Source organism: Gallinula chloropus (genome assembly GCF_964237585.1).
Source record: "Gallinula chloropus genome assembly, chromosome: 16".
NCBI classification, from domain to species: Eukaryota; Metazoa; Chordata; class Aves; order Gruiformes; family Rallidae; genus Gallinula; species Gallinula chloropus.
The window spans coordinates 3,099,146-3,126,341 of record NC_140101.1 but is presented as its reverse complement, the minus strand read 5'-3'; the positions used below and the strand labels follow the sequence as shown (position 1 = coordinate 3,126,341).

General features: G+C 43.3%; 1 protein-coding gene across 1 annotated transcript; it reads left to right on the top strand.

The window, feature by feature from the left end:
* Window positions 1-19,913: 19,913 nt before the first annotated feature.
* On the top strand, window positions 19,914-22,743 carry GID8 (GID complex subunit 8 homolog; the record flags this gene model as incomplete). Its single annotated transcript, XM_084271382.1, has 4 exons — window positions 19,914-20,031; window positions 21,163-21,359; window positions 21,844-22,041; window positions 22,341-22,743. 4 exons carry the CDS (start codon window positions 19,914-19,916, stop codon window positions 22,512-22,514), a joined length of 687 nt encoding a protein of 228 aa, XP_084127508.1. The 3' UTR covers window positions 22,515-22,743.
* Between the last annotated feature and the right edge of the window lie 4,453 nt (window positions 22,744-27,196).

The following is a 27,196-nucleotide window of genomic DNA, read 5'->3' as shown; positions in this document are numbered from 1 at the left end:
ATTCAAAGTACTGTGTCTACCAACCTACAAGAACACTGGAAAAGAACTTGGGAAGGAGGATCAAATGAACAGGACAGCAAAAGTCACTTTTGAACTGGGCTATAAATCAGTGAAGACAGAAGAATATTACTGGACACACGACAATGCATGTCAGCATTCTGCAAGTGAAGATGCAGGGGAACTGTCACAGTAGGTGTAAAAAAATAACTAAAACACGAGTAACTCTTGCAAAGGAGTAAAAACTGATTGTTAGTGCTCTAGGTGAGGAGAGACAAGAGATTTAAGAAGTGATTAGATACCCCTTCACAGACATGCAAATGTCTGGCTTTTTAAAGAATTTTTTTTCCAAATCTCTCAAGCTCCCAATTCTTAAAGCATCTTAGCTGCTTAGGTACACTTGCTACTTCCTTAGCAATGAGCACCTCTCTGTTTTCTCCAGTGCCACATCACTGTCCCAAAAATAAGGGGAGGGGAAAAGACAAACTTCTCCCCAAACCTAATTTTCATTAGCGAATAGCTTTGTAATTTTACAAACAATAGAACTCAACATTTGCATGACAGTGGCAAAGCAAAACTAGGGAAAAACACGTGTGTATAGCTAGACCCACATCAGTATTTCCTTCCCCTGTACCTTTTCGGTAAGGGATTATGAGCATTACCTACATTCCTTCCCTCACTCCAAAGCTGGAGAAAAAAGATTAAGCTAAAAAAAAAAGACAATAAACTAATGTTGAAGACCCTAGTGCTGTATCTCATGGCATTGAATACCTGCTCTAATATGTATTTTGCTCCATTGTCTGATTCAGTGATTATATCCAGGAAGTCAGTCTCTGATGGCTGAAGACATTCTGAGTTTAAAGTGCCTTCTTCCACGCTGCTGTTCTGTAAAAACCTTTCAATCTCCCTGTTCAGAATCTCCAACTCATCACACATCACGCAATTTTTAAGTGATAGGCCTAAAGGAAGAGGGAAAGTCAACTAGTCACTTCTTGTTCAACTCAGTGTTAAACTGTGAAAACAAACTATGCCTCCAGAACATTCAAAAAGCACATCCTATTTGAATAATCTATCCAACAATACACTAAAATAATTGTCTAGAGGATTGTTTTCACTGTGCACAATTAAAAGAATCTCTTTGTTCAAGGCTCTTTACAGTTATGCTTGAGCCACAGAGCTGGTGTCACTAAGCATTCCAAAACCAGAACTGGCATCCTCTCTTATTAGGAGAGATCCTGGCTCATGGAATATAGTGCATTTTACAATGTTAGTCATACCCCACCCAGTGGCAAGGCTGCACAGTGCAGAGTCTACAGCTCTGACAAAATAAAATGGCATTTTTAACAGAAATAATAATGGAAAACTAAGAGATTCTATACAAGAATCACACTTGGGTTTGCATTAGTAGATGTTATCTCCTCATTATTACCTGTATTATTACTACTTTTACCTACAGGAAAATCATTAACAGAACTGCAATTTTGAAAAGTTTCAAATTTGATAGGTATAGTTTCAGTACACTTAAACCAGCAAAACTGCAGACTCTCTACATTTTTGACAACACACTTGGTTTCTTATTTAGTATTTCCATTTTTTTCTTTCCCCATTTGTCAAATTATTTTTTTTCATGAAAATCAGAGTAAGTTTCATGCTTATTTTACATTAATCCGGCCCAGTAGGGCTGCATTTTAATACAGGTTAAACTTAAAAGCCTAGAAGCAGCTAAAAAAAAAAAAATAAAAATCAAGTATTATCAAAACAGAAAGTACAAAGCCTTAACTCACACTTATGCTTTTAAACCTAGCAGGCTGCTGGCATTTCTAAGCAAACATTCTACTAACTGCCTGCAAAAATATTTACTACAAAATAAGGCAACTGTGGGTGTCTTCTCCATTCAGCATGATTTTTTTGTTCAGTTTGTTCTCAAGTGAGATATTGTATCTCAACTGAGATATTGAGAGAAACGTAAGATAAAGAGGCAAACTGGGTCTCTTGCTTTAAAGGAACCAAACCTCTGAGAAGTTCTCATTCCTCCTAATACTGTATAATAAATACACTTCTGAAACTGGAAGTTCTAGCTGGAAACTGAAAATTACTGTAACCCCCTTAATTCCCATCATGTCATCCCACCTTTATCCTTTAGAAAGGATATTATGTACCTCTGAAAACTTGGAAGGCAAGATTCTCTGTATTTTGCTTCTCTGTCCTGTCATTTAATGTTAAAAGTAAGCAGATACAGCATTGCTTACTGAAAAAGGTTAACTTCTATGACAAGCAATCTCCACTGTAAACATGTCTAAGCTTTTAAGACTGATACAGTTAGAAACCCAAGACTTTCTTAGAGGAAAAAATCTCCTCTCCCTTCACAGATGGAATCAAGCTTTGCCAATACAAACCCATAAGTTACTACCCATGTACCGCTGCACTCAACGGCTTAACTTCTGAATCCAAGAGAAACTTAACCCATGTAAGTATGATCCAAAAGGAATAAAAAGCAACCCAAACCAACAATCCCCGCCCCCCCCCAACCAGAACTAGTATAAGGATGTGCAAGAACAGGGATGGAGACAAAGATTCCCTTAAAGAGGCTGATCCGGTGTAGCACCTTCCTGTTACTTCATTCAACACATGCCCACCACCATCCACACAGCGAGTGCTCATCAGATGAGAGTCAGGAGGATTTAATTAACTGCCCCCTCGGTCAAGACTCTTTTAAGCTTAGAAACTGTAATAACATGACCATTCCAGTGAAACAGAGGAGTCACTTATTTAAGTGTGAAGCATAAAGATGATGCATATCATCTTGAGAAAGAATATTCAGCCAAGAAAACATTATTTACCTCCCCCATTAATTTGCAAGTAAAGTGTGCCAGTTTCCCCCAAACAAGTTAGACACCTGAATTCATTCTGGACCTAAATTCTAGAAGCAATTGAAGTACCAAAGTGTCCTACACCAGGGTAAAAGAAAGAGGAAAAAAGTCACAAACCTGTCCCAAGCTTTTAAAACTCATTTGGTCAACTATTCTCCAGCAGTGACAAACCCCAAAACACCAGGTTGCTCATCCTGGAGGGCTACAGAGGCCACTGCTCATGGGATCTCTACCTACTGCGACTCTGTGTAGTTTTCTGTATACATGGTTTGAAAATCCAGAGCAGCTGCCAACTGACAAAAGACTTTTAGAAAAAATATTCCCAAATCCTGCTACTGCACCACCAGTTGTTCACAAATACACAATACACATTAAAAATCCACCCTCCAACATGCCTTTATTTTAAAAAGAGGGAAAGCTTGCAATCTCGCTCCATTTTTCTGTAAATGTATTTTCACTGCCATATTCAGACAAAACCTCAGGAAAAGTATACACCTATCTACTGTCGTCTTTGCAACCCAAGAGCTTACAAGTGTCAGGCCGAAAGAAAGGGAGATTATCTAAGCCAGTAACACAGGGCTGAGGGGTATTAATTGCAGGACAGACAGCATGAAGACACCTCCATCTGCTTATGCTCCTCCATACATCTTAATCTGATGATGACAGAGCAAAGCCTTTCAAGAACAGCAACATTTCCCTATTTTTTTGTGTTGAAAGTTTTAGACAAAGTCCAATTCAACCAATTTCCATCAAATATATATTCAGATCAGTAGCTCCATTTTTATTTTTTTCACTCATTTCCCTGAAGAGGTAATAAAATGTTCAATGGGTCCATTTACTACATAAAGATACAGTAACTGCATTAAGAATTCCCTGCCTCAGTTAACTGGGAAGGCATGGCTCTAAAAAAAAGATCTTGAAAGACAGGTCAGTATTAAAATCTTTAAGATGACCTAAACCACCAAAAAACCCCACTCAATCTCTTCTGTGGACTTGTGTAAAAAAAAAATAACCAAGCAACCAAAATCAAAATTTATCTAAAAATTAGGGTAAATTCTCCAGTTTCAGCCTTCTAACCATTTCATTTAGATTTTTGAGGCATCTAGATTAAAGACTTGTGATCTTTTTCCTCCCAGTTAATCCTTATTGTGAGCAGCTTGGTAACAAGAGATGCTGTACCTTATTCCACGTTCAGCACTCTTGAATACTCAGCCAGCTCACCGTAACCTGCACAGATTCTGCTATCTGACTGCAGAGGTTATACAAGCACCCTCAATAATACTTTAGTCCAAATGATAGATATCTGGCACCTATTACTTCTTTTATTCCCAACTAACCCTAGGAACTCTAAAGAAGGATGTCTCTGCTTCTGGAAGATCTCACATATAATCACTCTGATTCAAGCATCCAAGAAAGCAAGGTTAACCCTGAAAGCAAAGATCACCTTCTATTTAAGACTTGGGATAGACTCCAGTACCTGCAGGAGTTGTTTCAGTGTTGCCCATTACCTAACAACTGTGACAAAGAGATGGGTTTTGGGGGTTTTTTGTTAGTCTTCATACTAAAGCTCCAGTAAGTTATGGAAATTCAATAGCCAGGGCCCAAGGGCAGAAGTCTCAACCAACCACAACAGCCAACACAAGATTTAGCAACTGCCAGAAAACTAAGATTAGTGAGAAGACACAAGACTGTTTGGGAAGTATTTTAAGCCTTCTAGCTTTTAAAAGCCAGGATCATTCATGAGTGATCAGTTTCATCACATCCTGACACAAACACAGTCTATGCCAGTATTTAAGTTACTGGCTTCAATTAGAATGGCTTGTAACTGGCCTTTAATTACATTTTTCTGAGTTTCTTCAGAATCAGAAGTCTTGCAAGGTGTCTGGCTAGACCCAAAGCCATCCAGGACAGATTTCTGAAATATTAAAAAGAAACTGCAGGATGTTAGGAACAGCATTCCTTTTGGAATGATCTAACAGCGATTTGAATCTCAACTGACACTATTTGCTCATTTTATTCCCAGTAAAAGAGGCACTGGTCTTGGCCTATGCCTCCTTTAAGGGTTTAAAAAAAAATTCTACTAAGAATATAAATTACCATCACACAAGAAAAATATTATCTGAGATCTGACATAGTAACACTTCTGATGCAAACAGAAGAAATGTTGGGTTTAGTTTAGTTGATTCCACTCCACTGAAACAACTGATCCCACTGAAAATTGCTTTGCATCCCTATTTGTGGGAGATGACATCTGGGAAACCTGCACTCCTTCTGCTAAGTAGCAGCAAAATTAATCCCTTGCGTCAACAAGCATTACAAAAGCAGCCCAAAGGAAGTCAGTAGGGCAAAACCTATTTTGTACATAAGTGAGCAGTTCCATTCAGACCATGGACAAAAGGGACAATCCATTGACCCCTAAAACCAGCAGGAAACAGGTTCTGCACTAGCACTGGAAAAAGCCATGTACAGACAAGGCTGCAGTGCAGTTCCCTCCATCTGCTTGTCCATGAAAGATGTAAGTGCAGTCTACTTGCATGAGAAGCAACAGAAAACCAACTACCATGTGGTCTTTTATTTTCAAGTAAACAGTGGTTAAGTTTATATATAAGTATCTTCCTTCTGAAAGAAGGAAAATACCTTTCAAAAAAGTTGTGAAATGGGAAGGTTGTGACAAAAAAGCAGCAATTAGAGTTGAAGAACAAGAGAGGCAGCAGGTGTAAGGCTCAAGTCAGGATACAGAGAGGCACTAATGTGATCCTGAGCTCTCTCCTCCACCCTCCCCAAATAATTTACTGTCTCACTACTTGACTGACACATACAAGCTGCAGTCCAAGGTTGAAAGTCCAGACATCCCTGCTAAATACAAAGATTTCATGCCAGGAAGAAGTTTACATTTAAAAGATCATGTTAAGAATAAAATCTGCATAAAATTTAAATATTTCACTGCCCAGTTAGACCTAGAAAAATAAAACCAAACCAAAACAATGCTACAAAAGCTCGTAACACGTATCTGTAAACACTTTTCTGGCTATGAACACACTAAATTAATTCCACCTCATATACCCACAACACTACCCATTTAAAAGTGGCAGCTAATTCTCTCCTATTCTAGACTCAATATATTATTTCCATTAAAAAAAAAAAAACAACACATTAACAAGCTTTGAAAACTGCATGGTATAGGTTCAGCAATATGCAATTCATTAACTCTGCCATGTTGGTCAGAAATAACTCACCCTAATTTAAGAGAAATGTATTCTTCTTAAATACTGCATGAAGCAGCAATAACAGCACTATACAGCTTAATTAGAATGAAGCGTCATATAATCTATTTTTAAGGTAGATTTTAGTACCACAACAGTATTTTGACTCTACATGCACAAAAGATGATACAATCACAAAACAGTCTCAGATGACACCCTTCCATTCAGACCTGTTGTTTCTTGCCTCTCTTCATAAAGACAGGTTCTGATACTTGCAGAGCGTTGGGGGTTTTTTATTGGGGAGGAAATGTTGGCTAGTAGGCCATTTAAGATCCTACCAAAAGTAATGGAACAGAACTGACTCGACTAGCAGGGAAGATCAGGCTGCCCCAGAACAGAAACAGTTGCACCTTTTGACATTGGTGCAAGGACAGTGAGTGATGGTACCCATCCTGCAGCAGTCTCCACCAGGAGGAGACAGCTCCCCAGGACACTTCAGGACACCACTGGAATCAGATCTTCCAGAGAGGGAAAAAAACCCCACCCCAAACTTCAAAGGCTTCTGCATCTCCATTGGAATACTCTTCCTCTATCTTGCTGACATTTTAACACAGAACCGTTGAAGGTTAGACCTTGAGGTGTCAGGATGTGGGGTAGTCATTCAGTGGTGTCCATCACTGCCACATTTCTGGTAAACCAGAAAAAACAGTTCAGTGAAGTTTTGTGGTTTGCAGCCTTTCTAACTTTAAACGTAGGTTTGAGTTTTTGGTGCTGAAAAATTATTTCAAGTGTCCAGAGTATGGTGCAAGACACTTGTCCTTCTTACTACCAGAGAGCCCATTAAATGCGCATTTTGGTATCAAGTACTACCAACATGCAGTGCTGATGACAATCAACTACTGAGATCTAAAATGTAAACATTAGTAGCTTTTTTTTTTTTCAAATATGCAGAAAGAAGTGTCTGATTTGCTTCTAGATTTTTCTCTCATGAAAAACAAGACAATAAATTCACAGATTTCACAAGATCACTTTTTTTCACTTGGGGACTGTTGAAAAAATATTGTAAACTTTATAGCAAACCAACTTAACAGCTTACTTTATGAAATAATTAAGCAAATGTATTCATTCCAAGAAATAAAATAGCTTCCTTTAGAAATGATAAATACTTTCACTTGGTCTCCGTTCTTGTAATAACAAAGAAATTAACCTTTCCAAATGAGAATGTCTTTGGTCACCCATTATAAGCTGTATGTCTGAAATGAATACAGACACCATTGTCCTTCCCATGCTTTCTGTCAGGCTGCTCACTTACCTTACGTAAGCCTTACAAGAAGGCCACTGCCTCACACGGTGGATAACTGCACACACACAGGGCAGCAATCCTGCACATATGCAGTCAATACAGGACCTCTTGAAGTGCACAGAACCACCTTACCATGCACACAGCAGACTAGTGCACGGGAGCAGTTAGACAGAAAAGACAATGAACAAATCCACAGTGTGACACAGCTACTCCAAGTAGCTCCCTGGTTCACGCAACACAAAATACACACACACACTTAAGTTTATTTCGATATCTTTTGGACTAGAAAAAATAATATTCCCAAGCAAACCATTTATAAAATGTTCTTATTTCAGATTCAGACGTACAGGATCAGAAGAGTTAGAAAAAAATATGAAGGGATGAACCACTCAGTAGGTACTGGAGCAGAATTGGAACAGCACCAGATATTACAAGTGTATTTTATTCTGCTCAAGTAGCAAAAGGTGCTTCTTTGAACCAGAGTTCAGTTCCCACAGCTAAACAGCAATGTCTAGTAACATCTGAGGCACTTTAGGAGCAGGCCCACCAGCAATTTGGCAACCATAAAAATTTTATGTAGTAACAGACCAGACTGTGATCGTATTTGCACTATGGATGTTCACTGTCACAACTGCACAAGTCAGGAACTTCAAGAGGTACAATCCCTAATCAACAGAGCTGTGCTAGCATAAGTGCCTCACACTGGTGTAATCACACCTGCAAAACTGTACTTTTACCTGTGTGAGTCGTTCTGTTTGCAGGGTGGGGTAGCAGGTAGCACCATCCTGGCGTGGGGGAGTTTTATCAGTGTGGCTGCACACACAGTACGAAAGCACTATCAACACACTAGCACAGGGAAGCTGTTTATCTCAAGAGGAAGCAAGACTTTGGAAGTTCACTCAAATTTCTTCAATGTAAAAAGCTACATTAGCAAACAGGTTCCAGGATACCTACATAAACCTAGGAGGTTTTGCCAGCACAGCTCTGCCTGTAGCTGGGGAAAGAAATGTGACTGACAACTGTATGACAGAACTTCAGTAAAGGTCAAAGCTTAAAAGACACTTAACACTATGCACATCCTCCAACCTGCACGCCCATAATAGTGTTTGATAACCAAAATACATATTGAGTGTTTTCTGCATTTGAGGAAACATTTACTAATTTTAGTAGAAAAGTTCTATATAGATGTGATTGGTATTCACTAGTTCAGAGCTTCACGGGTGCTTAGAAGACTAAGATGACACACTCCATTGGCTTACTGACAAACTGACATTTAGCTTCTTTACTACTCCTATAATACCTTCTGAAGCCTTTATTTATATTCTTCTGAGTGTGTTAATCCCGTATCTGCCTCAACAATGAAAATTTACCCAAATACAACAAAAATAAAATGGAATTTTTTAGTCAGGTTTACTTTTGCTCACAGGGTCTGAACACTATGAGCAAAAGGGAGATAGCAAATAGAAAAAAGCAGAGCCATCTACACTGCTTGTGATTCTGCTTACGAGTTTTCTTGGTGAGCAAAATCTTTCTCTTTTATAAAATCTTTTGAAAAAAAGAAAAAAGCACCTTTCTGTAGTCAGAAGCTTAAAACAACATAAATATCTCTGTACAAGAAATCCTCTAAAGACCCCTGTATAAGCCAATTTTATAAACCATGGTCCTGAGCTTAGCCAGTAGAAATCTCAATTGATTTGTTATTGAGTATTGATACATTGTATCTTTACCACTCCATCACCTTGAAAGAGAATGTTTTACAAAAACACATTACTTAGAACTTTGCCTAATGTTCAATTTCTGCTACTGAACTTGACCTCTCCAGCAGCACTGAAAATGTGTTTTCAGCACCTGTTCAGGAAACAACGTGCTTTGGAAAGGTGATTCACACAATCTGGCATTCCTCTGCTGAAGCCCCAAAGAAATTAGTTCTTTATTATGGCTGTTAACTGAACAGCAACAGGGCTCACAGTTTAATTCTTCAACATCCCACACCTTGTTTATTTTTAAAACACACAAGACTACAATTCTACAACTGTCAAATTTCAGCTTGGATACTTACACTGTGCTTATAAATCCCTCTTCTTAAACAGTAAACTTACTAATGCTGCACAAGCTTTTTGTCACGCTGGTATTAAAACGGTACATAATGCACATTTAATCTTTGTGTCTTGGGTCCCTAACTGGAAATGTCAGATTTTACTTAACCTCAAAGCTGATCAAAGCTCTTGAGACTACCACCACAACTGAGAGGTATTCGATTCTTTCACAAGCTCTATTAGATTAAAAAAACCCTTATTAGCAGTACAACCCTCAAAGCATTAACAGAGTTGGCTGAAGACTCTCCTAGTGAGGAAAGAGGCTTGACAGCACAGGAAAAAAAGTAGCCAGTTCTTGCGCAAGCTCCATAAACCTCCATTAACACCCCCTCCTTAAACCTCCTACAGCTGTCCTACTACTTGTGGCACTACAAGCAGAAAAAGTGCCCCAGAGAATAAAACAAGTGCAGACAGATGCTACCACTTATGTCACCTAAAAGCCATCCAATCTTGTTCTGGCTCAGTACAGGCCCTTCGTGCATTTTTATTGGTGAAATTTTACAAAGTCTCAGCCTAACCCCTATAATCTTTGTCCTTCCTCTCCCCATTTAATAGATCCAGCTGAGGTTTCAGGCTGTAGAAAAATAAGATCCTACAGCTGTAAATTACAACTATAAAGATAATCATTATTGTGAACTGGAAACAAGTAACTGAATCTACTGCCAGGGAATCTTTGCAGGATTAGAGGCAGGATTAGAGTAGAACACACACTGACTTCTGATGAATCCCCTCAACACTGAAAAATACTTTAATTTAATTTACTATTCTGGACTCATACAAGGAATATATGGGTAGTGCTGTTGTTTTGGTGTGTGGCTTGTTTGGGCTTTTTTTTATAAATTCTAGACATCTCTTCATTGCATGAAAAGCACCTTCTGAATCCCTGTGGTGAATTATATGTTATTTCATATTTGAACAGTTTTCAAGTCTATAAATTTTTATATTGTACATTCATTTGCAGCAGAGCAAAAACTTCATTTGCATACCATGAGAACTCAACTGAAATATATCTTAAAAAAAACCCCAAACAACACAAACTTTGTAAAAAAAAAAAAAAGAAAATCAGGTAAATGCTAGTCTCAAAATCAACAATTATTCAATTAGCAAATTACTGGAGTCATGCAGTCTCAAAGTTGGCTGAAGGCTAACAGCTAACATGAGCCTTTATTCTTCCCAAGTGCATTAGAAAATACCCCAAACCTTTATGTGCAATATGCTTCTGGAATCAGTTAATGCCTAACTGAACAGCTATTTTGAGCTTACTTCTGTATGTACTCCTATAGAAAGTTCCAAATGTCAAAGACTGGTAACAAGCAGCTGGCATACTTAAAAGTGGAGCACATCCCAAAATATCTATTACACTTAACATGGTATATGCTACACTTGTACAGTAACTACACATTGTTATTTTTCATTGACTAGAAATTAAACTGCTTAAACAGGTAGTAAATTCTGATTGCAGAAGTTGCATCAAGGCAGCTGAAGCTAAACCAATTATCACTTACAAGAAAACTGCATAAATCCAAGACAAAAGAGCAGATAGTGAACAAGTTCTCATAAAGCAGAATATAGTTGATTATCAGCTGCCAAAGAGTTTAGTTAAACAAGGATGTGATGATTATGTGTTCAAAAAAGCTGTTTCTACAAAAAAAAATTAAAAATCAAGTAGATTATCCAGGGGGAAAAAAAACCCCACACCTAGGAAAATGAGGAATGCAATCTACATCTTTTTGAGTTAAATAAAAGGAATCACCACTCTTTTTTTTGTCTCACTTAAGTTCCTAGAAGGAAAACATGAAAGCCCATGCAAGAAAAGCAGCATGTTACACTGTTTTGAGTTACCGACGTACAGACAGCAGGGACAGTGTAACACACATACATTTGGTAACACGTTAGAGAGATTGCAACGGTCTTTCCCAGTTAAAAACTACAAGCAAAACCGGCAAAGATTTTTTTACCCCATTACTAAAACATAGCTATCGCTTGGAGGTATAAACTGAAAACTATTCTGATGGATGAAAAAGAATTTGGCCACCAAAAAATAGGTCTGCTGCAAGCCAAATAAGCAGCTCCAAACTACCATCACCTCCAAGAGACAGTATTTCAGTACAGTAGCGCAAGGGGCGGGGAATAGTTATTGACAGGGAATTTACGGAAGATTTAAAGCCAGCCAACAATTACTACGGTCTAAAAATCCAGCCCCTCCTCCTTCCCCCTACACGAAAGCTATCAGAAGGTGATGAAGTACAACTTTGCTTGTTTAACTCACCAAGAGGGTGATCGCCTCCACCGCCCGGAGCAAAACCACATCACCTCGCAGCAGGTAAGGTTTAGTCCCACCCTCCCACGACCCCCCAAGCCCAGAGCGAGGGTTCGGTGGGTTTTGGGTGGGTATCTAGAGTCCCCACCGGCCCGACGAAGGGTTCTACCCCCGCACCCAGCCACCCACGGGGGCCGCGGCGGCGAGCCCCTCGTCCGGTACTATGGCAACGGTGAAACATGAGAAAGACGGTAAGGTCGGTTGTAACGTCGCGGGGAGGGTGGCCGGCGTCAGCTTCGTTATGACTTCGATCGCCTCAGAGCACAACCATCCTCTCCTTTCCCCCCCAAGATGGAGGAGCCCGCCTTCTAGCCCGCTCCGCCCGGGGAGGGCGTCCTTTGCGCTCCGGCCCAACCACGTTATGAGCTTACGGGGCGGCGGCTTTTAGCTTCCTCCGGGGCCCCCGCATCGAGTCGCCGACCTCCTCTGGAAACGGGCCAGGCCTCCGGCGTGCCCGCTCCCTGCAGCCGCATCGACGGTGCCCTGAGAACAGGCCCCGCCGCTCCGCCCCGAGGTCCCTCCGGCCGCCCTGACCCGCACCACCCGCCCGCCTCCATTTTCTAGTCGAGCCCAAAGGCGTCCAGGCCGGAGGAGGCGGCCGCCCCTTTTTCCGCCATCCCTCCGCCGCAGCGGCGGCCCCGCTCCCTTTCTCCTCCCTTCCCGCTGCTTCTCCGGCTGCCTTCCTCACTCACTCACCGCGGGGAGGGGGCGGGGGAGGGAGGGGGTAAATCTCGCCGCCGCCGTCAAGGGTCTCAGCCGAGCCCAGCCGCCATTTCCTCCTCACAACCGCTCCGGAGTGCTGGGCGGGGACGCTCCTCCCCCGCTACCATAGAAACCAATATGGCGGCCAACGGCTGCCTAGAACGTCTATTTTGCGCACGACCCGCGGAAAGACACTGGCGGCCGCTGGCTCCGCCTCCCGGCCGGGCGGCGCGCGCGCTTCCTCGCGCCAGGGCGCTGGGCGGGAAAGCGGCGGCGCGGCCGTTCCGTCATCGCTGCTCGCGGCTCCGGCCGCCTTCAGCCCCAGGGGAGACCCGTCCCTTCCCCGCGGGGTCCCCGTCCCGTCCTCTCCCGTCCCACGCTGCCGTTCTGCGGCCACCGGGGTATAACCAGGAGGCAGGCCGCCCCGGTTGCTTCAGGGCTTCCTCTGCAGAGGAGTTTTGTGGGAACAACGACGCTGCTCCCAGTTTTCTTACCAAAATATGGCGTAATCTTACCTCAGAGGGACTTGTGGGTTTACTTGAGATTCGTGAGGCTCCAAGTGCAAAGTAAAACTGCGCTGCAGCAGCGCTCAGTACCATTCTGCCTGCAGAGATTTCTCTCACTGCACAGCTTTGTCACAGGGTTAGCTATGGCAGAAGAGCTCAGCTGCTTGCAGAGCCAACTGCTCACTTCAGCGAGGCTTCCCGCCTGTGCTGATCCCATGGCAGGTTTGGGTTTTTTCCTACTCTGTTCTCTGTTTCAGAAGAATAAAACAGTAGTTGCTGCAATAATGCTTTCCCTTGGGTCGAAGTTATGGAGTGCTCTGGAAGGGAGCCATGCACTAGATCAGCTCATCCACTGTGTGGTTTCTTAGTGAACACCCTTTAAAAGCAATGATGCTACTCAAAACACTCTTGGGGGTCCAATCTGCTATATAGAGTTTTGGTTGTACTATCAGCATTTGTGATGCCAGCAGCCGGAACACATCTACAACCACCAAAGGGTCCCAAAGGCTGACAGGAGGACCCGTGGGACCAGGCAGACACGCCTGACCCACACAGCTCAACAGCCATGCAGGTGTTTGGAGGTGTGATGTTTGGATCTGATCCACCCTGACCCTGTACACTGTTCTTTATGGGTTGATAACACCAATTCCAGACAGGCACAGTGTTTACTAGCACGGATTAAGGAATGAAAACTTGAAGAAACAAACATATTTAGCATTAATTCTATACAATTACAGGATTCTATTGAGTAATTTGATTACCTCTTTTAGAAATCTATAAGACTTCTGGTGGTAAAAGCTCAGGGTAATGTTGGAAAAGCAACTATTAGCTTTTTGCCTGATAGCAGTCAGCCTCTTTCTCCACCTGTAGAACTGAGCAGTATTAATACTTACTACACACAGGAACACCAAGAGGTAAAAAAACCCCGCAGCTTCCTGTGCAAAAGTACAGGACACCATGATTAAAGGCAAGCAGAAGTTTAATTTTTGTTCTGCAGCTACAGAGCTACAATAAAGGAGTAGCACATGGAGAGGGAAATACCTTATGATTTGGTAGATGAAGCTGCACTGTAATTTTTGGCCTGTGAAAAGCTAACAACATATTGTTAATGGACATATTTAGCATCTAGGGAGTGCTCAAACCCAGGAGCTACACACCAAGGGAAGGGGAACATGCAGAACAAGCACGTTGTACACCGACTGTGAATGGGGGATGCCTGCGATGGGATCCAGCAGTGAAACGAGTATTCAATTCCTCTTACACACATTTCCTAAGAGGCTTACACCTGCTTAACCTAATACTGATTCACTTCACACACCCAGTGAATGCTATCCAAAGCAATTTGCACTTCCAGCCCACAAAACCCCTACATCTTTGTGTTATAGCCCAAGTCAGAGTATCACCTAACTGTACCATCAACACTTCCGTTCCTTTCCCTGCCTCATTCCCTTCCTAATTATTTTCCTGTTAGAGCCTAATTTCTGTTAACTCAGGAAATTTACAACTGGGTTACTGGTCTGAGTCTGCATTGTCGTGGCAGCACACAAGGGTTTTTTTTGTGATCTATGTACTGCAAGTTGTTTCAGTTTAGGACTCTTCTCATAATGCAATGAGAGTTTCTCACTGCAAACACCACTGGGAAATCCTAGCAGAGATTAATGACTATCAAACAGCTTCTAAAACAGCCTAATAAGCACCTTTATCTCTTTCCTTCCTAAACACCAGAGAAGCTTAAGCTGAGCTAGTTACAAATCCCTCAGCACTAACTCTCCTTAAAACATTTTCCACTGCTTTCCAAAATCTCTTCTGCTTCAGGCAGTAGGTACACTGAGACCTTCCTTTGCAGCTGACACATCTTATTTGTTTATCCATTGGATTTCCCTATTCTTTTTTTTTAAACTTCAAGGTATCTACAAACTGGCCTTACTTCTATTTGTAGTGTCTCACAGATAGTCTTTAAGCATGAGCCAAAAAACTCTGACTTGTGATAGACACCATGCTTGTGTTGTGCAGAGAGGATATCCCCAGGTCTGGGATGTCAGTTCCCTCATTCACCTCTCCCCTCACCATGACACCCACCTTTCCCCGTGGTTGAAGATGCAAACCCTTCAACAGAATACTTACTTCACCTTCACCCCTTCCCTCAGCAACTCCTCACCAAATGTTCTAGTGAGCCAATTTCAGCAGCCAGGTAAAAAAACTAAAGATATAGTGAGCCTGTGAGAGCTGGGAAGAAACAAATGAGCAAGTTCTCTTCCCTGTTCCACATCTGGCTTTTGTTGTTCGTTGGGTCAGGGTCTTTTTTAAACTCATTAATAATTTTTAGTCAGAAGAGATTATTTTCTGTTGGTTGTGTTCCAGCTTTACCTTTCTCTGGGGAAAATAGCCTCTGTCCTCAGAGTTCAGCACATCACTCGGAATAGGTTAAGTCAGGTGTCAAGGAAGCATATCTTCTGGGGCCTTGATCCTCCAAGGCTCCTAATACTTCCTTTTTCATAAAGGCTAGACAAACACAGAGAAATACTTTATTAAGCATTAATCATACTGACAGAAACAGAGCAATCCCCTTCCCTGCCAGCTGACAGGAACTTGCAGATTCCCCCACACACACCCTATAAACTCTCCCTCCTACCCCTCAAAAAAGGTATACATTGGGGTTTTTTTGGTTGGGATTTTTGTGACTTGTCCAGGAATTGGTGATTTTGGTTTGGTATTCACACAACTCTGATAGAGTACCTCTTTGAGATCAGAATTTCTCAAAGCCTAATCGATGTAAAAGTTCTATGAACTGCCCTCAATTACACTTAAGCTTCTTTTCGTCTCAACTCTGTAGCCTTCCCCAGAAACCCAGCTTTCCATGTTACTACTGCCCTCACTATTGTAAGGTTCTTGTAGGACAGTGGCATATTGAAGCCACATGATAGTTTCCCAAGGGCAAAGTAGCTTGTTTCCATGCCTTTACATCCACCTTTGGAGTCACAGAAGCTTCCTGTAAGGTTTTCCTTGAGTAATAAAGGTTTGGTTCCAACTTTGGAGAAAATACAGTGTTTTTAACAGAAGTTAGGCTGTAGTGCTAACGAGAGGAGCAACTATGGATGAAGGTTTTGCTCTGAATTGCTGCACTGCTTTGTAACATCCTACTCCCTTCTGAATTTCATGATGAAAAGCCATGCAAGTTTGCTATTTCCAATCCTTTCCAGGTCAAAACACAGAGAACACAAGTGTTCCTCTTCACTAAACACAGCAAGCAGGTGTTATATGGAATTGATTACACATTTATTTGCTGAGGTACAAGTTAAAAAAGAGAGGGGTACAGAAGGTGACTGTCAGGAAAGCATTGTTCTAAAACAGGTATCATTAGTTACTCAAGATACTGCTCAGCCCCCCAAACATGAAGAGTTTTCATTGCACCCAGAGCATCAGTGGGGAAAAAAGGCCCATCTCAAGATAAAGGAATAGCTTTGTAAGGTTTTATATGCTTATGACTTTATCACATTGGGCCAGTGCTGCCATAAAAAAGCCTCAGTGTAAGTACTACTACTTAGTATTACCAAATAAAAACAATTAATGCATTAGAAAGGCACCTCACTTTCGCTAAGAAAATGCTTCGGTAGCAACATTCAAAGTGTGTTTGTTGCAACTAAAGTGGCCAGAAAGCCTCTTCTCCCCAGTGAAAGCCCAGTTTCTAAGAAGGTTCAGCCTTACCAGAAGCATCAAAAAGCTGAACAGCACATGAAAGGGAGGAGAACAGAGCTGGCCACAACACTCCACACAGCCATATTACAAACTTCTTTTTGCTAACATCACAGCCAGAAATCACACCAGCTTCTAGAAACACTCAACAACCCACAGCAACAACAAACCAACTGTTCCTCAAGACGCACAAACCCACAACTCGGGAGCTACTTTGGGCCCGTGCTTATTATTCCTCAGCTCCAGGATAAGAGAGGGGAACTGCTGCTGCCGTGGGTTGGACACCCCAGCCCCTGACAGGGCAGGTGCCAGCCCCACACTGCCAGCACCTCACACACGCTACACACCCCAACTAACACAGCACCCAAAAGCAATTTACCTGCGACTGCAACGGCAGTGAGCGACACTCACCCACCTCCTCCTCCCTGCTCGGGGCACACCTCCCTGCTCGAGAAACCTCCCCAGAGACAGGCCCGCACCTCCCCGCTGCCTTATGGCCCCGGCCCCTGCGAAACCCCTCCTCGAGGGAGGAGCTGACAAGAACCGGGCGGGACAGCTAAGCCAAAGAGGTTCTTAAACCTGGTCAAGGACAGGGTGAGATTTGTTCCCCGACAACTCAAATCGATTGGGATTCGCTTTTAAAGTGTGAGCCTCTTCTCATCAGTAGGAGTACTTCCAACAAGCTCTGTCATACGGCTAATGCCGTGTGGCTCATGATTAATGGCATGTACTACTAAGTATTTGTCCCCAATTCTGTTTTGTTTATAAACTTGGAGGCTTGGGGAAATGAGTTAAAGTGATTAATTATTGATTACATCATAGATTTTCTCCACTTCAGCGTAGGGAAAACTGTAGCGAGGGTATTGGAAGCTGTGTTACAAACCCAAGAGTGGAAAATGAGTAGGTGTATCTGCAGCCCCATTCTGAAGTGAAACCACGTTTTCCAGAGTGTCACCTGCAGCGTTTCACACACGGGGGTTGTGCCCCCGGAGCCGGCTCTCCGTTGAAACGCACGACTTGAGGTGCTGCGCCGGCTGTTACACACAGCACGGTGACACAGCCCGGCCGGCTCTGGCCCAGAGCGAGTTTACTGCCTCCTCAGCAGCTGACACAGGCTCTGGCGGCGATCCTCAGCCCCGGGCGGGAGAGCCGGTGGGACACACACACTGCGGCAGCGGGCCCTTCCCGTTACCCTGGTGGGGCCAAGGCTGGCGGCAGCGGTCCGCGCTCCCATGGCCTTGCCCAGGCTCCAGAGCGACACTGTGCCCGCGGCCCGCGCTGCGCCCCTGCCGCCGCAGTCCCACCCTCACACGGCGCTGCCTGCGCACACCCACTGGAGCGGAGCTCGCACCAGCCGATCGCTCCAGCTCCGCTTCGGCTGTTACTGGCGGGCTCGGTGTCCCTCCCCCGAGGGGGCCCACACTACCACCCCAGCCGTGATTATCACGGAGGGATACGAGCCCCCGGGCAGCGGCTCCCGGCAGAGGTGGTCGGACCGCTGCGGGAGGCGGCATGGCGGAGGAGCGCGGATGCCAGCCCCGCGGCCTTGAGGGCAGGCACGGAAGGGGCAAGAGACCCGGCGCGCTCAACCCTGCGCGGCCCCGCTGGCGGCGGCGATCCCCGTCCGCACGGGCCGGCACTGCCGCCCCCCCCCCCCCCCCGGCTGCCTGAGGCGGCGGAGCAGCCATCTTGCAGCGCTGCTCGCCCCGCGCCTCGGCCGCCGCCGCCGCGCCGTGGCGGACGCAGCGAGATCTCGCCCAGCCTCTATGGTACCGAGGCGCCGCCACCCTGGGCCGTCTCTATGGTACCAAATCCCCGCGTTTGGCTGTACCTGCACGGACAGACGTACGCTCTATCCCGAGGACCGACTCTATGGTCGCGCTATCTCGCTCCTTTCCGGGCGTTGATTGGCCGAGAGGACGGTTCTCGCGAGATCCGCGCGCCAGCGGCCTGGCGGAGGCGGCGGAGGGGCCCGTGTTCGTGCGTTGGAGCCGGCACCGCGGCGCACTCGGTAAGATGGCGCCGACGGGCCCGTTCCTTCCTTCGGGGGACGGGGGCTGGCGGGGTCCTTCTCTTGGCCTGGCGGGTTGGCCCGCTGCGAACCGCCGCGGGCGGTAGGGAGGCGCCGGGCCTGTTCTGAGTAGGGCCGAGCACTTCGGCGGGCCGGGCCCCGGTAGCGCCTCGGCGGGCCGGTGGCGGGCGGGGGCCGCGGCGCAGCGCGTCGGGGGAAGGTCGGGCTGCTCCGGCGGGCGAGGGGCCGCGCGGGGCTCGGGCCGGCGCAGCCCGTTGCGGCGGGTGCCCTATTCCCCCTCCGCGTGGTTGAGAGCGGAGCGAGTGCGGGGCCGGGGACTGATCGGGCCTTCGACCGGCGCCGGGCTGGTCCTGCCTCCCGCCGTGCGGCTCCCCCGGGGTCGGTGCGGCTTCGGCGGTGATTGGGAGGAAGAAAAACCTGTTGGAAGCGGGCCGGGGCCGGGCAGGCTCGCTGCCGCTCGTGTGTCCGAGGGGCGGCGGTGCCTGTTGCTGTTGTTGCCACCTCTCCTCCCCCTCTGCCCCTGTGGCCGGGGCTGGAAGAGGGAAATCGTTACATTCCGGCTCGAGCGAAGCGTGTTGCGTTCAAACCTGAATAGAATACGTTGTCGGGAGGAATACTAGGAGGTAATATTGGAGCAGCGTTGACAGGAGTGCTTCTGGGGACAACCGGGCTAAGCTAGTGTAAGTCCTTTGGTTGGACATCGGATAACGCGTCGTACACCGGTAGCTGTCCCGTCTGAAGTTTTGGTGGCAACTTTGAAAACAGATGGTGTTTGCCGAGGCTTTGCTTTAAATCTTTGCCGCAGTTTGTCTGGCTAGCTGCCGATCTCTGATTTCCTTGTGTCGCTCCGTGATGCCGCGTGTCCTGTATAACTTGTAAACAAGATTTGCTTGGAGTGGTTTTAAGAGTGAGCACGAGAAGCCGGTATTTGAATTTTCTGTTCTGATGGTTGATGAAAGCAGCTTTAGAGACTGGCTAGTAGATGTGAAGGAGTGTGGGAACAAGGAGGAGGAAAGAAAAAATGTAAAATTGTGGTTTGAGATAAAAGGGTCTCTTTTGGATTATTAATTGAAAAGATCTCATAAAAAAAAAATACAAAGATGGTAGTAACATAGTGCTCATACACATTAAACTTACATCTTGAATGATGATAAATTAGATGCTTTGCTTTTCTTGTAGTGGGAGTCCAGGATGAGTTATGCAGAAAAACCTGATGAAATTACGAAAGATGAATGGATGGAAAAACTTAATAACTTGCATATCCAGAGAGCAGACATGAACCGCCTTATCATGAACTACCTTGTTACAGGTAAAAATGAGAAGTAACCCTGGGAGGCTCCTAAATGCATGTTGCCTATTTTATCAAGACAGACAGTTTTGGTTAGAAGAAGCTACTAGATGGAGTGAAATTAAGGGCTCTGAGGACTTGGTAGTTGCTGTTGGCTTATTTTAGCTACATACAACTGCTGTTGTGTTTTCTTACGTAGAAACTAAGATTCAGAGACCAAGCAATTACAATGCAATAGAAGTGGCATTTGTTAACCTTACTCTTTTGCTAAAACACCCAGAAAAGAAAGTGTTTTGGGGAATGCTGTAACAAACCTGACCCAATTCTGCATGATGTTCTATTTTGTGCCACTGAAACAGTCTTCAGGACACACTGCAGTTGTTAAGTAGCACTCTGAAAGCTGCGCAGAACAACTGTCAGAAGCAAGTTTTAACTGACTAGAATGGCCACTGTTGTCAAAATAGTTTTGAGGCCAAAAATATTAACCCCTTCAGCATGTAGCCTAACTTTATACTTAGAACAATCAAAACCCATCAGCAATAGTCCCTAGCAATTAACGATGCATACCGGCACAGGAAGCTGGGGCAGGGCGGAGGCATCCGCATCCCATCTACACCCCTGTTTACACTGGTGTGGAGTTGAAACCTCTGGGGTGAAGGAAGAGCATCTTGGTAGCATAAATGATTTTTGTATGTGTGAAAGTGTGACTTAGGGTCGTGGCTGGTGCAGCTTTAAAAAAAAATAATGTCAGTCTGAGAAGGGAAGATTAATTTTCAATTTCTTCTCAGTAAAACCACCAACTGCCTGAACAGGCTCAGGGGCTGGAGGGAGAAGCAAAACCATTTGGATTTGGAACTTGTCATTTTGAAAATCCCATTTGGAATAAGTAAACTGCTCTGTTTAAGTATAAAACAAGCTTTCAAGTTAAGAAGTGTTGGACTACAAGTTGCACACATCCTTACAGAATGAGGGTGCTTGAGTTAAGAGTGAATGAAACATGTACTGTTAGGTGCATGTTGGATAAATGCTTATTTAAGTAGTTCAGTCTTCATCTTTAACCCCCCAAAATTCACAAGCAATACTCAAATCAAGCTGTTTTTTTTTAAAGTGTTTCATAGAATATATTTTATAATTAAAATGTTTCTATTTCAGAGGGCTTTAAAGAAGCAGCAGAGAAATTTCGGATGGAGTCTGGAATTGAACCCAGTGTTGATTTAGAGACTCTGGATGAAAGAATAAAAATTCGGGAAATGATATTGAAAGGACAGATTCAAGAAGCCATTGCATTGATAAACAGCCTCCATCCAGAGTTGTTAGATACAAACAGATATCTTTACTTCCATTTGCAGGTAAGGACAGGTGGCAAACTTTTATCTTTTTCTAGAGGTTGGAGAGAAACTGGTAAAAGTAGCACAGGTTTTATGAGTGTGTTGGGAGGTTTGTGACTGAATGTGGATGTTCTTGGCGTGGTTTTGTAGCACCAGGAAACATTGTGGCGTGGTGTAGAAGCAATTGGTAACAAAAACTTGAAACAGCAGCAGCAGCCTGTGACTTGCCAGCTGACAGTTACTGTTAGTCTGAATTTCTAGTAGTTGCTTTAGGACCTCATCTTTTCCAGGTTACTCAGGAGCATCAGGTTACCTTTTTCAGTAGATCTTGTAGACAAGTCTGCTGCTCCTTGTCTCATATGTGGGGAAGAATTGACCTCAAACTGTCAGATTATGGAAAAAAAGTGTTTGTCTCAAATTACTTGCTAATGTCTGAAGATTACAATAGCAATACTGAAGATTTGTTAATTTGGTTAGCTGACATTGCTGTGTCTTCTGTATGTAGCAGCAGCATTTGATCGAACTGATTCGGCAGCGCGAGACAGAAGCAGCTCTGGAATTTGCTCAGACCCAATTAGCAGAACAAGGGGAGGAGAGCAGGGAATGCCTGACAGAAATGGAGCGTACCCTGGCTTTGCTTGCCTTTGATAATCCTGAAGAATCACCATTTGGAGACTTGCTCAACATGATGCAGCGACAGAAGGTAGTTCTTTTCTCATCAGGAACTTGATGTCTTTCTTTTCTGTGTGCTGAAAATGATGTCCAAATACTTCTGCAATGTTTAGGAAAAAATCTATATAGTGGTATGCAAAAGATGAGTATTTCCTGAGCAGGATTTTACTTTTTTAAATGTTTTAATGAATTCAACTACTTGACTCTCTTCTTTTTCTCCAGGCTCATAGTCTCTGGAGCTTTGTCCTGACCACGTTCTGAGGAATTAACTCACATTAGCAGTGTTAATCATAGGAAAACTAGTGCTGAACTCTGGCATTTCTTTTCCAGGTATGGAGTGAGGTTAACCAAGCTGTTCTAGACTATGAAAATCGTGAATCAACACCCAAGTTGGCGAAATTACTGAAACTACTACTGTGGGCTCAGAATGAGCTGGACCAGAAGAAAGTGAAATATCCCAAAATGACAGACCTCAGCAAGGGGACGATTGAAGAACCCAAGTAAAATGTGTGCAGATGGACATCAAACAACCTTAGTACTGCACAGTATACATTTATATCAGTCTGTGACTGAAATATTTTTACTACAGTACAGCACTCAATTCAGATTTTTCAATGAACATCTAATTTGAAGGGAGAAAAGTCCCTCTTAAATGCTGCAAAAACTGCATTGAAAGGCGCTGTATCTCTTTGAAAGTCTGACTTAGGCTATGCACTATAATACATTTTTAAAAAGAAACCCAATTAAACAGGACAGGAAGAATAGCATTTTTAAAAGTACAGAACTCAAGCTTTCAAATTGGCTACTGATGCCTAGTTTAGTGGCCATTGAGTTAATACGGAGTTATATTGGCAACTATTCAGTTAAGTTTAACTGTCTCCTGTTTGAAATGTGTATATAGAACAGTGAATATTTTCTACCTTTAAGTTATAGCCAGATATACATTCCCCTTAAAAGTAACTGGTCAAGTTTTCATCTATAAACTTTGCAGTAAGGTCAACCTTTTGCTTAGGAAATAGTGTACAAACTTGTAAATCATAATTTAAGGACTTTTTTTCTTTTTCTTGGTTGTTTGGTTGGTTGTTTGTTTTGGGTTTTTTTTTTTTCCTTTTTCCTTGTTTCTGACTCTTTGGTGCTTTATATGGTGAGAGCTATGTTCATAATGGATCAGTGACCCATCTTTTCAGGAGGAGTATTGTTGGATACAAGGGTTCTTTTCTTAACTTTCACAAACGACCAAAATGGCCCCCAGAGGCATTTGAGGGGTTTTGTTAACAGGGGCCTTTCCCCCCACCGGTTAAATTTACAGCTGTAGCACTGCAGTGATTCTGCTAAAGCTTTGAAAGCCACTGGATGTTTTTAAGCTGAAAGACATGCTTGTGTTATGAAATTAAGGGGGGGATGGGGAGAGATGCTCATTGAAGCCTCTGATGCATCAGCTTGTGCAGGATCTGCCTTTATGCTTGCTGAATAAGAAATGTAGTTTTGGAGCTACTTGGGCCATTTTTATGCCTTGACCTGAGCAGGGCAGGGCTGTCTAAAACCAGAAATTCCCATTTTTGTTTTTTCAATTCTTCCATACCTTTCTGAAGAGATGCAGTTCATCTTCACCTGTATTTGTTTACTGACTGTCCTCACTCCAGTTAGGATTATAGTTTTAATGTTTTCCACGTGAAGTCCAGACTTTCAAGTCAACAAATTGTAATCTTCTGGGTATGGGATGTTCTGGTCGACTCAGTTTTGCAGCACTGTTCACTGGTATATATCCAGTGGTAGGAAGCACTAATCTTGCCAAATCAATCTCTAGATTTTTAGGTCCATATATCAAGTTATTGCAGATTTGCTAAACAAAGACCGAGCCGATGGGTGAAACAGCTTAACATCATGAGACGCTGACAGTTGTCACACCGGTCCCATACTGTACATAATCTAGTCTTGTATGGTAGATATTACCCTGTAGAATGAAACTTAGTTTTCACTTAATTTTACTGGAATACTTACGCATTAAACTGTATAAAGCTTTGCAGATACACCTGACGTACGGAAACTTAACAAAAACCTGTTACTGATTGCATTACTGTGAACACTGTTTACTTGTGTAGCTATTTTTTGTGGGGGGAAACCGTTGTTAAGCAGCTATTAGAGATGTGGAGCGCTAAGGTTAAGCTAGATGATGGATATTACAAATGATCTGTTCCCATTTATTATTGATCGTTCTGTTCTCCACTTCGAGGCACTTGTGGTATGGAGGTCTTAATGTTTATACGTAACAAACAAGCTACCAGTAGCCCCCCAACTAGAACAGGGCTCTGGCTTTCCTTCACCCAGGCTGGTTATTCTAACACCAAATTTTTTTAACAGTTGTGGGTTATTTTCTTTTTTTTTTTTAATTAATTATTTTTTTCCAGTCGGTTGATGTCTGAAAACCATGTGTAACTTTTAGTTTGTGAGAAACTGTATGGTTAATGTAACTTTTGTTTAATAACAAACTGCAGAAACAAAACTGGAATAGCTCTAATTTCTTCATAGATAACTGATCAGCTTTTCCTCTGTTCTGACACTTGTGTTGTTAAGTCTCATCTGAAGCTTCTCCCGGATGAAGTGGAAAGTGGTGCGTTTTTGTGGCATGCCTAGCATTTTTCTCCATGAGAAATGCAGTATTACAGTCCTGGTTGAGAACTTCACTGTACTTCTAGAACGCTACATTAATTTCATATAGTGTTTGGGTAAAGATTGAGCATAGATTACTTGAATTTTTCACTAGCTTGGTTTTGGTTTGTTGGGGTTTTGTTTTTGGGTTTTTTTTCCATTAAAAAAAGAAACATGTTTTTTAAGGGGTTTAATATAAAATTAGTATAGAACTATTTCACTTTGTTTTTATGAACATGCCACATTGATAAGCAGCTTTAATCTGTAAAGTTTTTGGTAACTGCAAGAAAATATTCGAAAGCTATGCATTTTAGAGAAAGCGTAAAGGTAGTGATAATGGTACTTCTAAGGATCTTTATATTAGTGTATATAAAATAGTTTGCATATACAAATATAATATATAATCTGTTTGAAATATTCTTGAATGGTAGGGGCTGTGAAACATATAATTTATGGAAATATTGTACACAGTAAACAGACCTCTCAGTACACGAATGAACTTTTGTCATATGCATGAGAAATGTCTTATTTGGTGACTACTAATGAATGGGATTTTGTTAACCCATTTTTTGTTAGATAACCACTTTAACAGATATTATTAAATGCCACTTTGATCGGTTTGCTTTAGTGTAAAAAATAACGTATTTTGTTCCACTTGATTTAGAACGAGATGAAAATAACTTTTGTAAGAAGATTTGTTCCAAACTCAGCGGTGGCAAACAAATCTGGTCATTAAACCTGGTACACTACACTTACTCCTTCCCCAACCTCTCCTTTGTTGAAAGCAAGTAAGATTATTTTATTTTCATGAATGCTATGGGCGTGAAGTTGGGTTGTAAAATAACCCACCTTGCCTGCCTCTGCAGAAAGGCTGTATATCAAGCGTGTTCCAATGAGGTTACAAACCTCTCTCCTTTTCCAAGACCTATCACCTCCCTAATATTTGTTGTCTTTGCTGTTGCCATGTTTCTTTTCTGCCTGTCAAATCTATGCTAAGCCGTGGTTGCTTCTGTTGTACAAGGGAGTTGTTTGTAAAGGGTGGGGGAGGGCGGGTTTCCATGAAGATGAAGTACTGGTGGTACCTTCTGAGAAATACTGACCCATTTAATTTTATGTAGCTGGAAAAACAGAGGCTGCTGTGCAGAAACTAATCTTAAGTAAAGCATTTCCTCTCCAGACTTTTGAAGAGGCAAACATACAGCTTGAAATCGGGTGAAGTACCCCTTTCTCTCTTAAGATGCTTTCATTGAAACACTCTCAGCTCCTTCCACCCACATTAGAAGAAAAGCTGAAACGAAGGTGGAGAGCGCTCGTGTAGCACTGAAGGTGTGTGAGATTACCTGGAAATAATTCTGTCTCCTTTCCACTCCTTGTACATATAGGGGAAAGCCATTACATTATTCTAGGACGATTTTATTGGTTTTAATTTGTAAAATTCATGCTTTGTATGCTTGAGTATAAGCTTAAAAGCATTACTTAAAAAAAAAAATAATCCTTGACTAGTAGCTGAGTGTTGCTCAACTTATTTCCAACCACTTTCTGTCCGAGTTCGTTACGGCGCTTATTAAATTGAGTTGGAGCGTTGGTCCCTGTGTGTCTTATCTTCATGGGTAGTGGGGCCTCCTGCTGCTGCCAGCAGCTGAAAGCATCCTTGGGGTTCTTATCTCAGGACACGGAGCCATCATTTGCTCTGCAGCTGCCTTGAGGCCACAGCGAGGTGTGATGGGTTCTGGCCCAACCCACACTGGGGTGAGGGCACCGGGCAGTGAAAAGGGGTGAGGAGACTTTGAAGCTGTTGCACAAGCAGTGGTGTCCCCAGCCCTGCTCATCACCTGCTTTGCTGTATGTGACAAAACACAAAGCCTACCACAACACCCTCAAGGATTTGTATTTATTTCTCAGTGGACCTGTCAAGGTGCTAGAAACTATTTTTATTGCTTTCTTCTTCCCTCCTGCCTTCAGAGAACATCGAGGATGAGGTTGGCCAAAGTAGCAGAGGGCTGCATGTTGATGTGATCAGAGCCCCATCTGTCTGTCTTGCTCCACACGTTAAGCGTGCTGCTCCCCCTGCACCCCTGGGTCAGACTCAGCTTTGAGGTGGCTGTTCACTGAAGACCAGTCTTGTTCTGTCAATTCTCTGAGGGTTAGCTTCCTTCTCAGCAGGTGCTGTCTGCAGCAGTTGTACCAAGTTGTGTTATTTAGCACTAGAAGCCACACGCATTTTCTTAAGGCTGCATGGAAGCAGCTCTTGGTTAGCTGGGAGCTTGTGTGTCCTTTCAGGAGGAAGAACTGTCCTGGGACACAGGTGCTTGTCTTGCCTTTTGCACCACTTCAGGGTTTGGTCTGGATCTGTGGGCAGAATTCGATGATAGTAAATGTCAGCTCAAATATTAACACGATAATCTTTGTGTTGGTTTAATCTTCTGACCAACTAAGCTGAACAGGAAAAACTAGAGGAGGCTGCGTTCTTGCATGAGGTTATTTTCTTTAGGCAGCGCCCGTCTTCAGACCTGATTTCATTCCCCATTTCAGTGGCA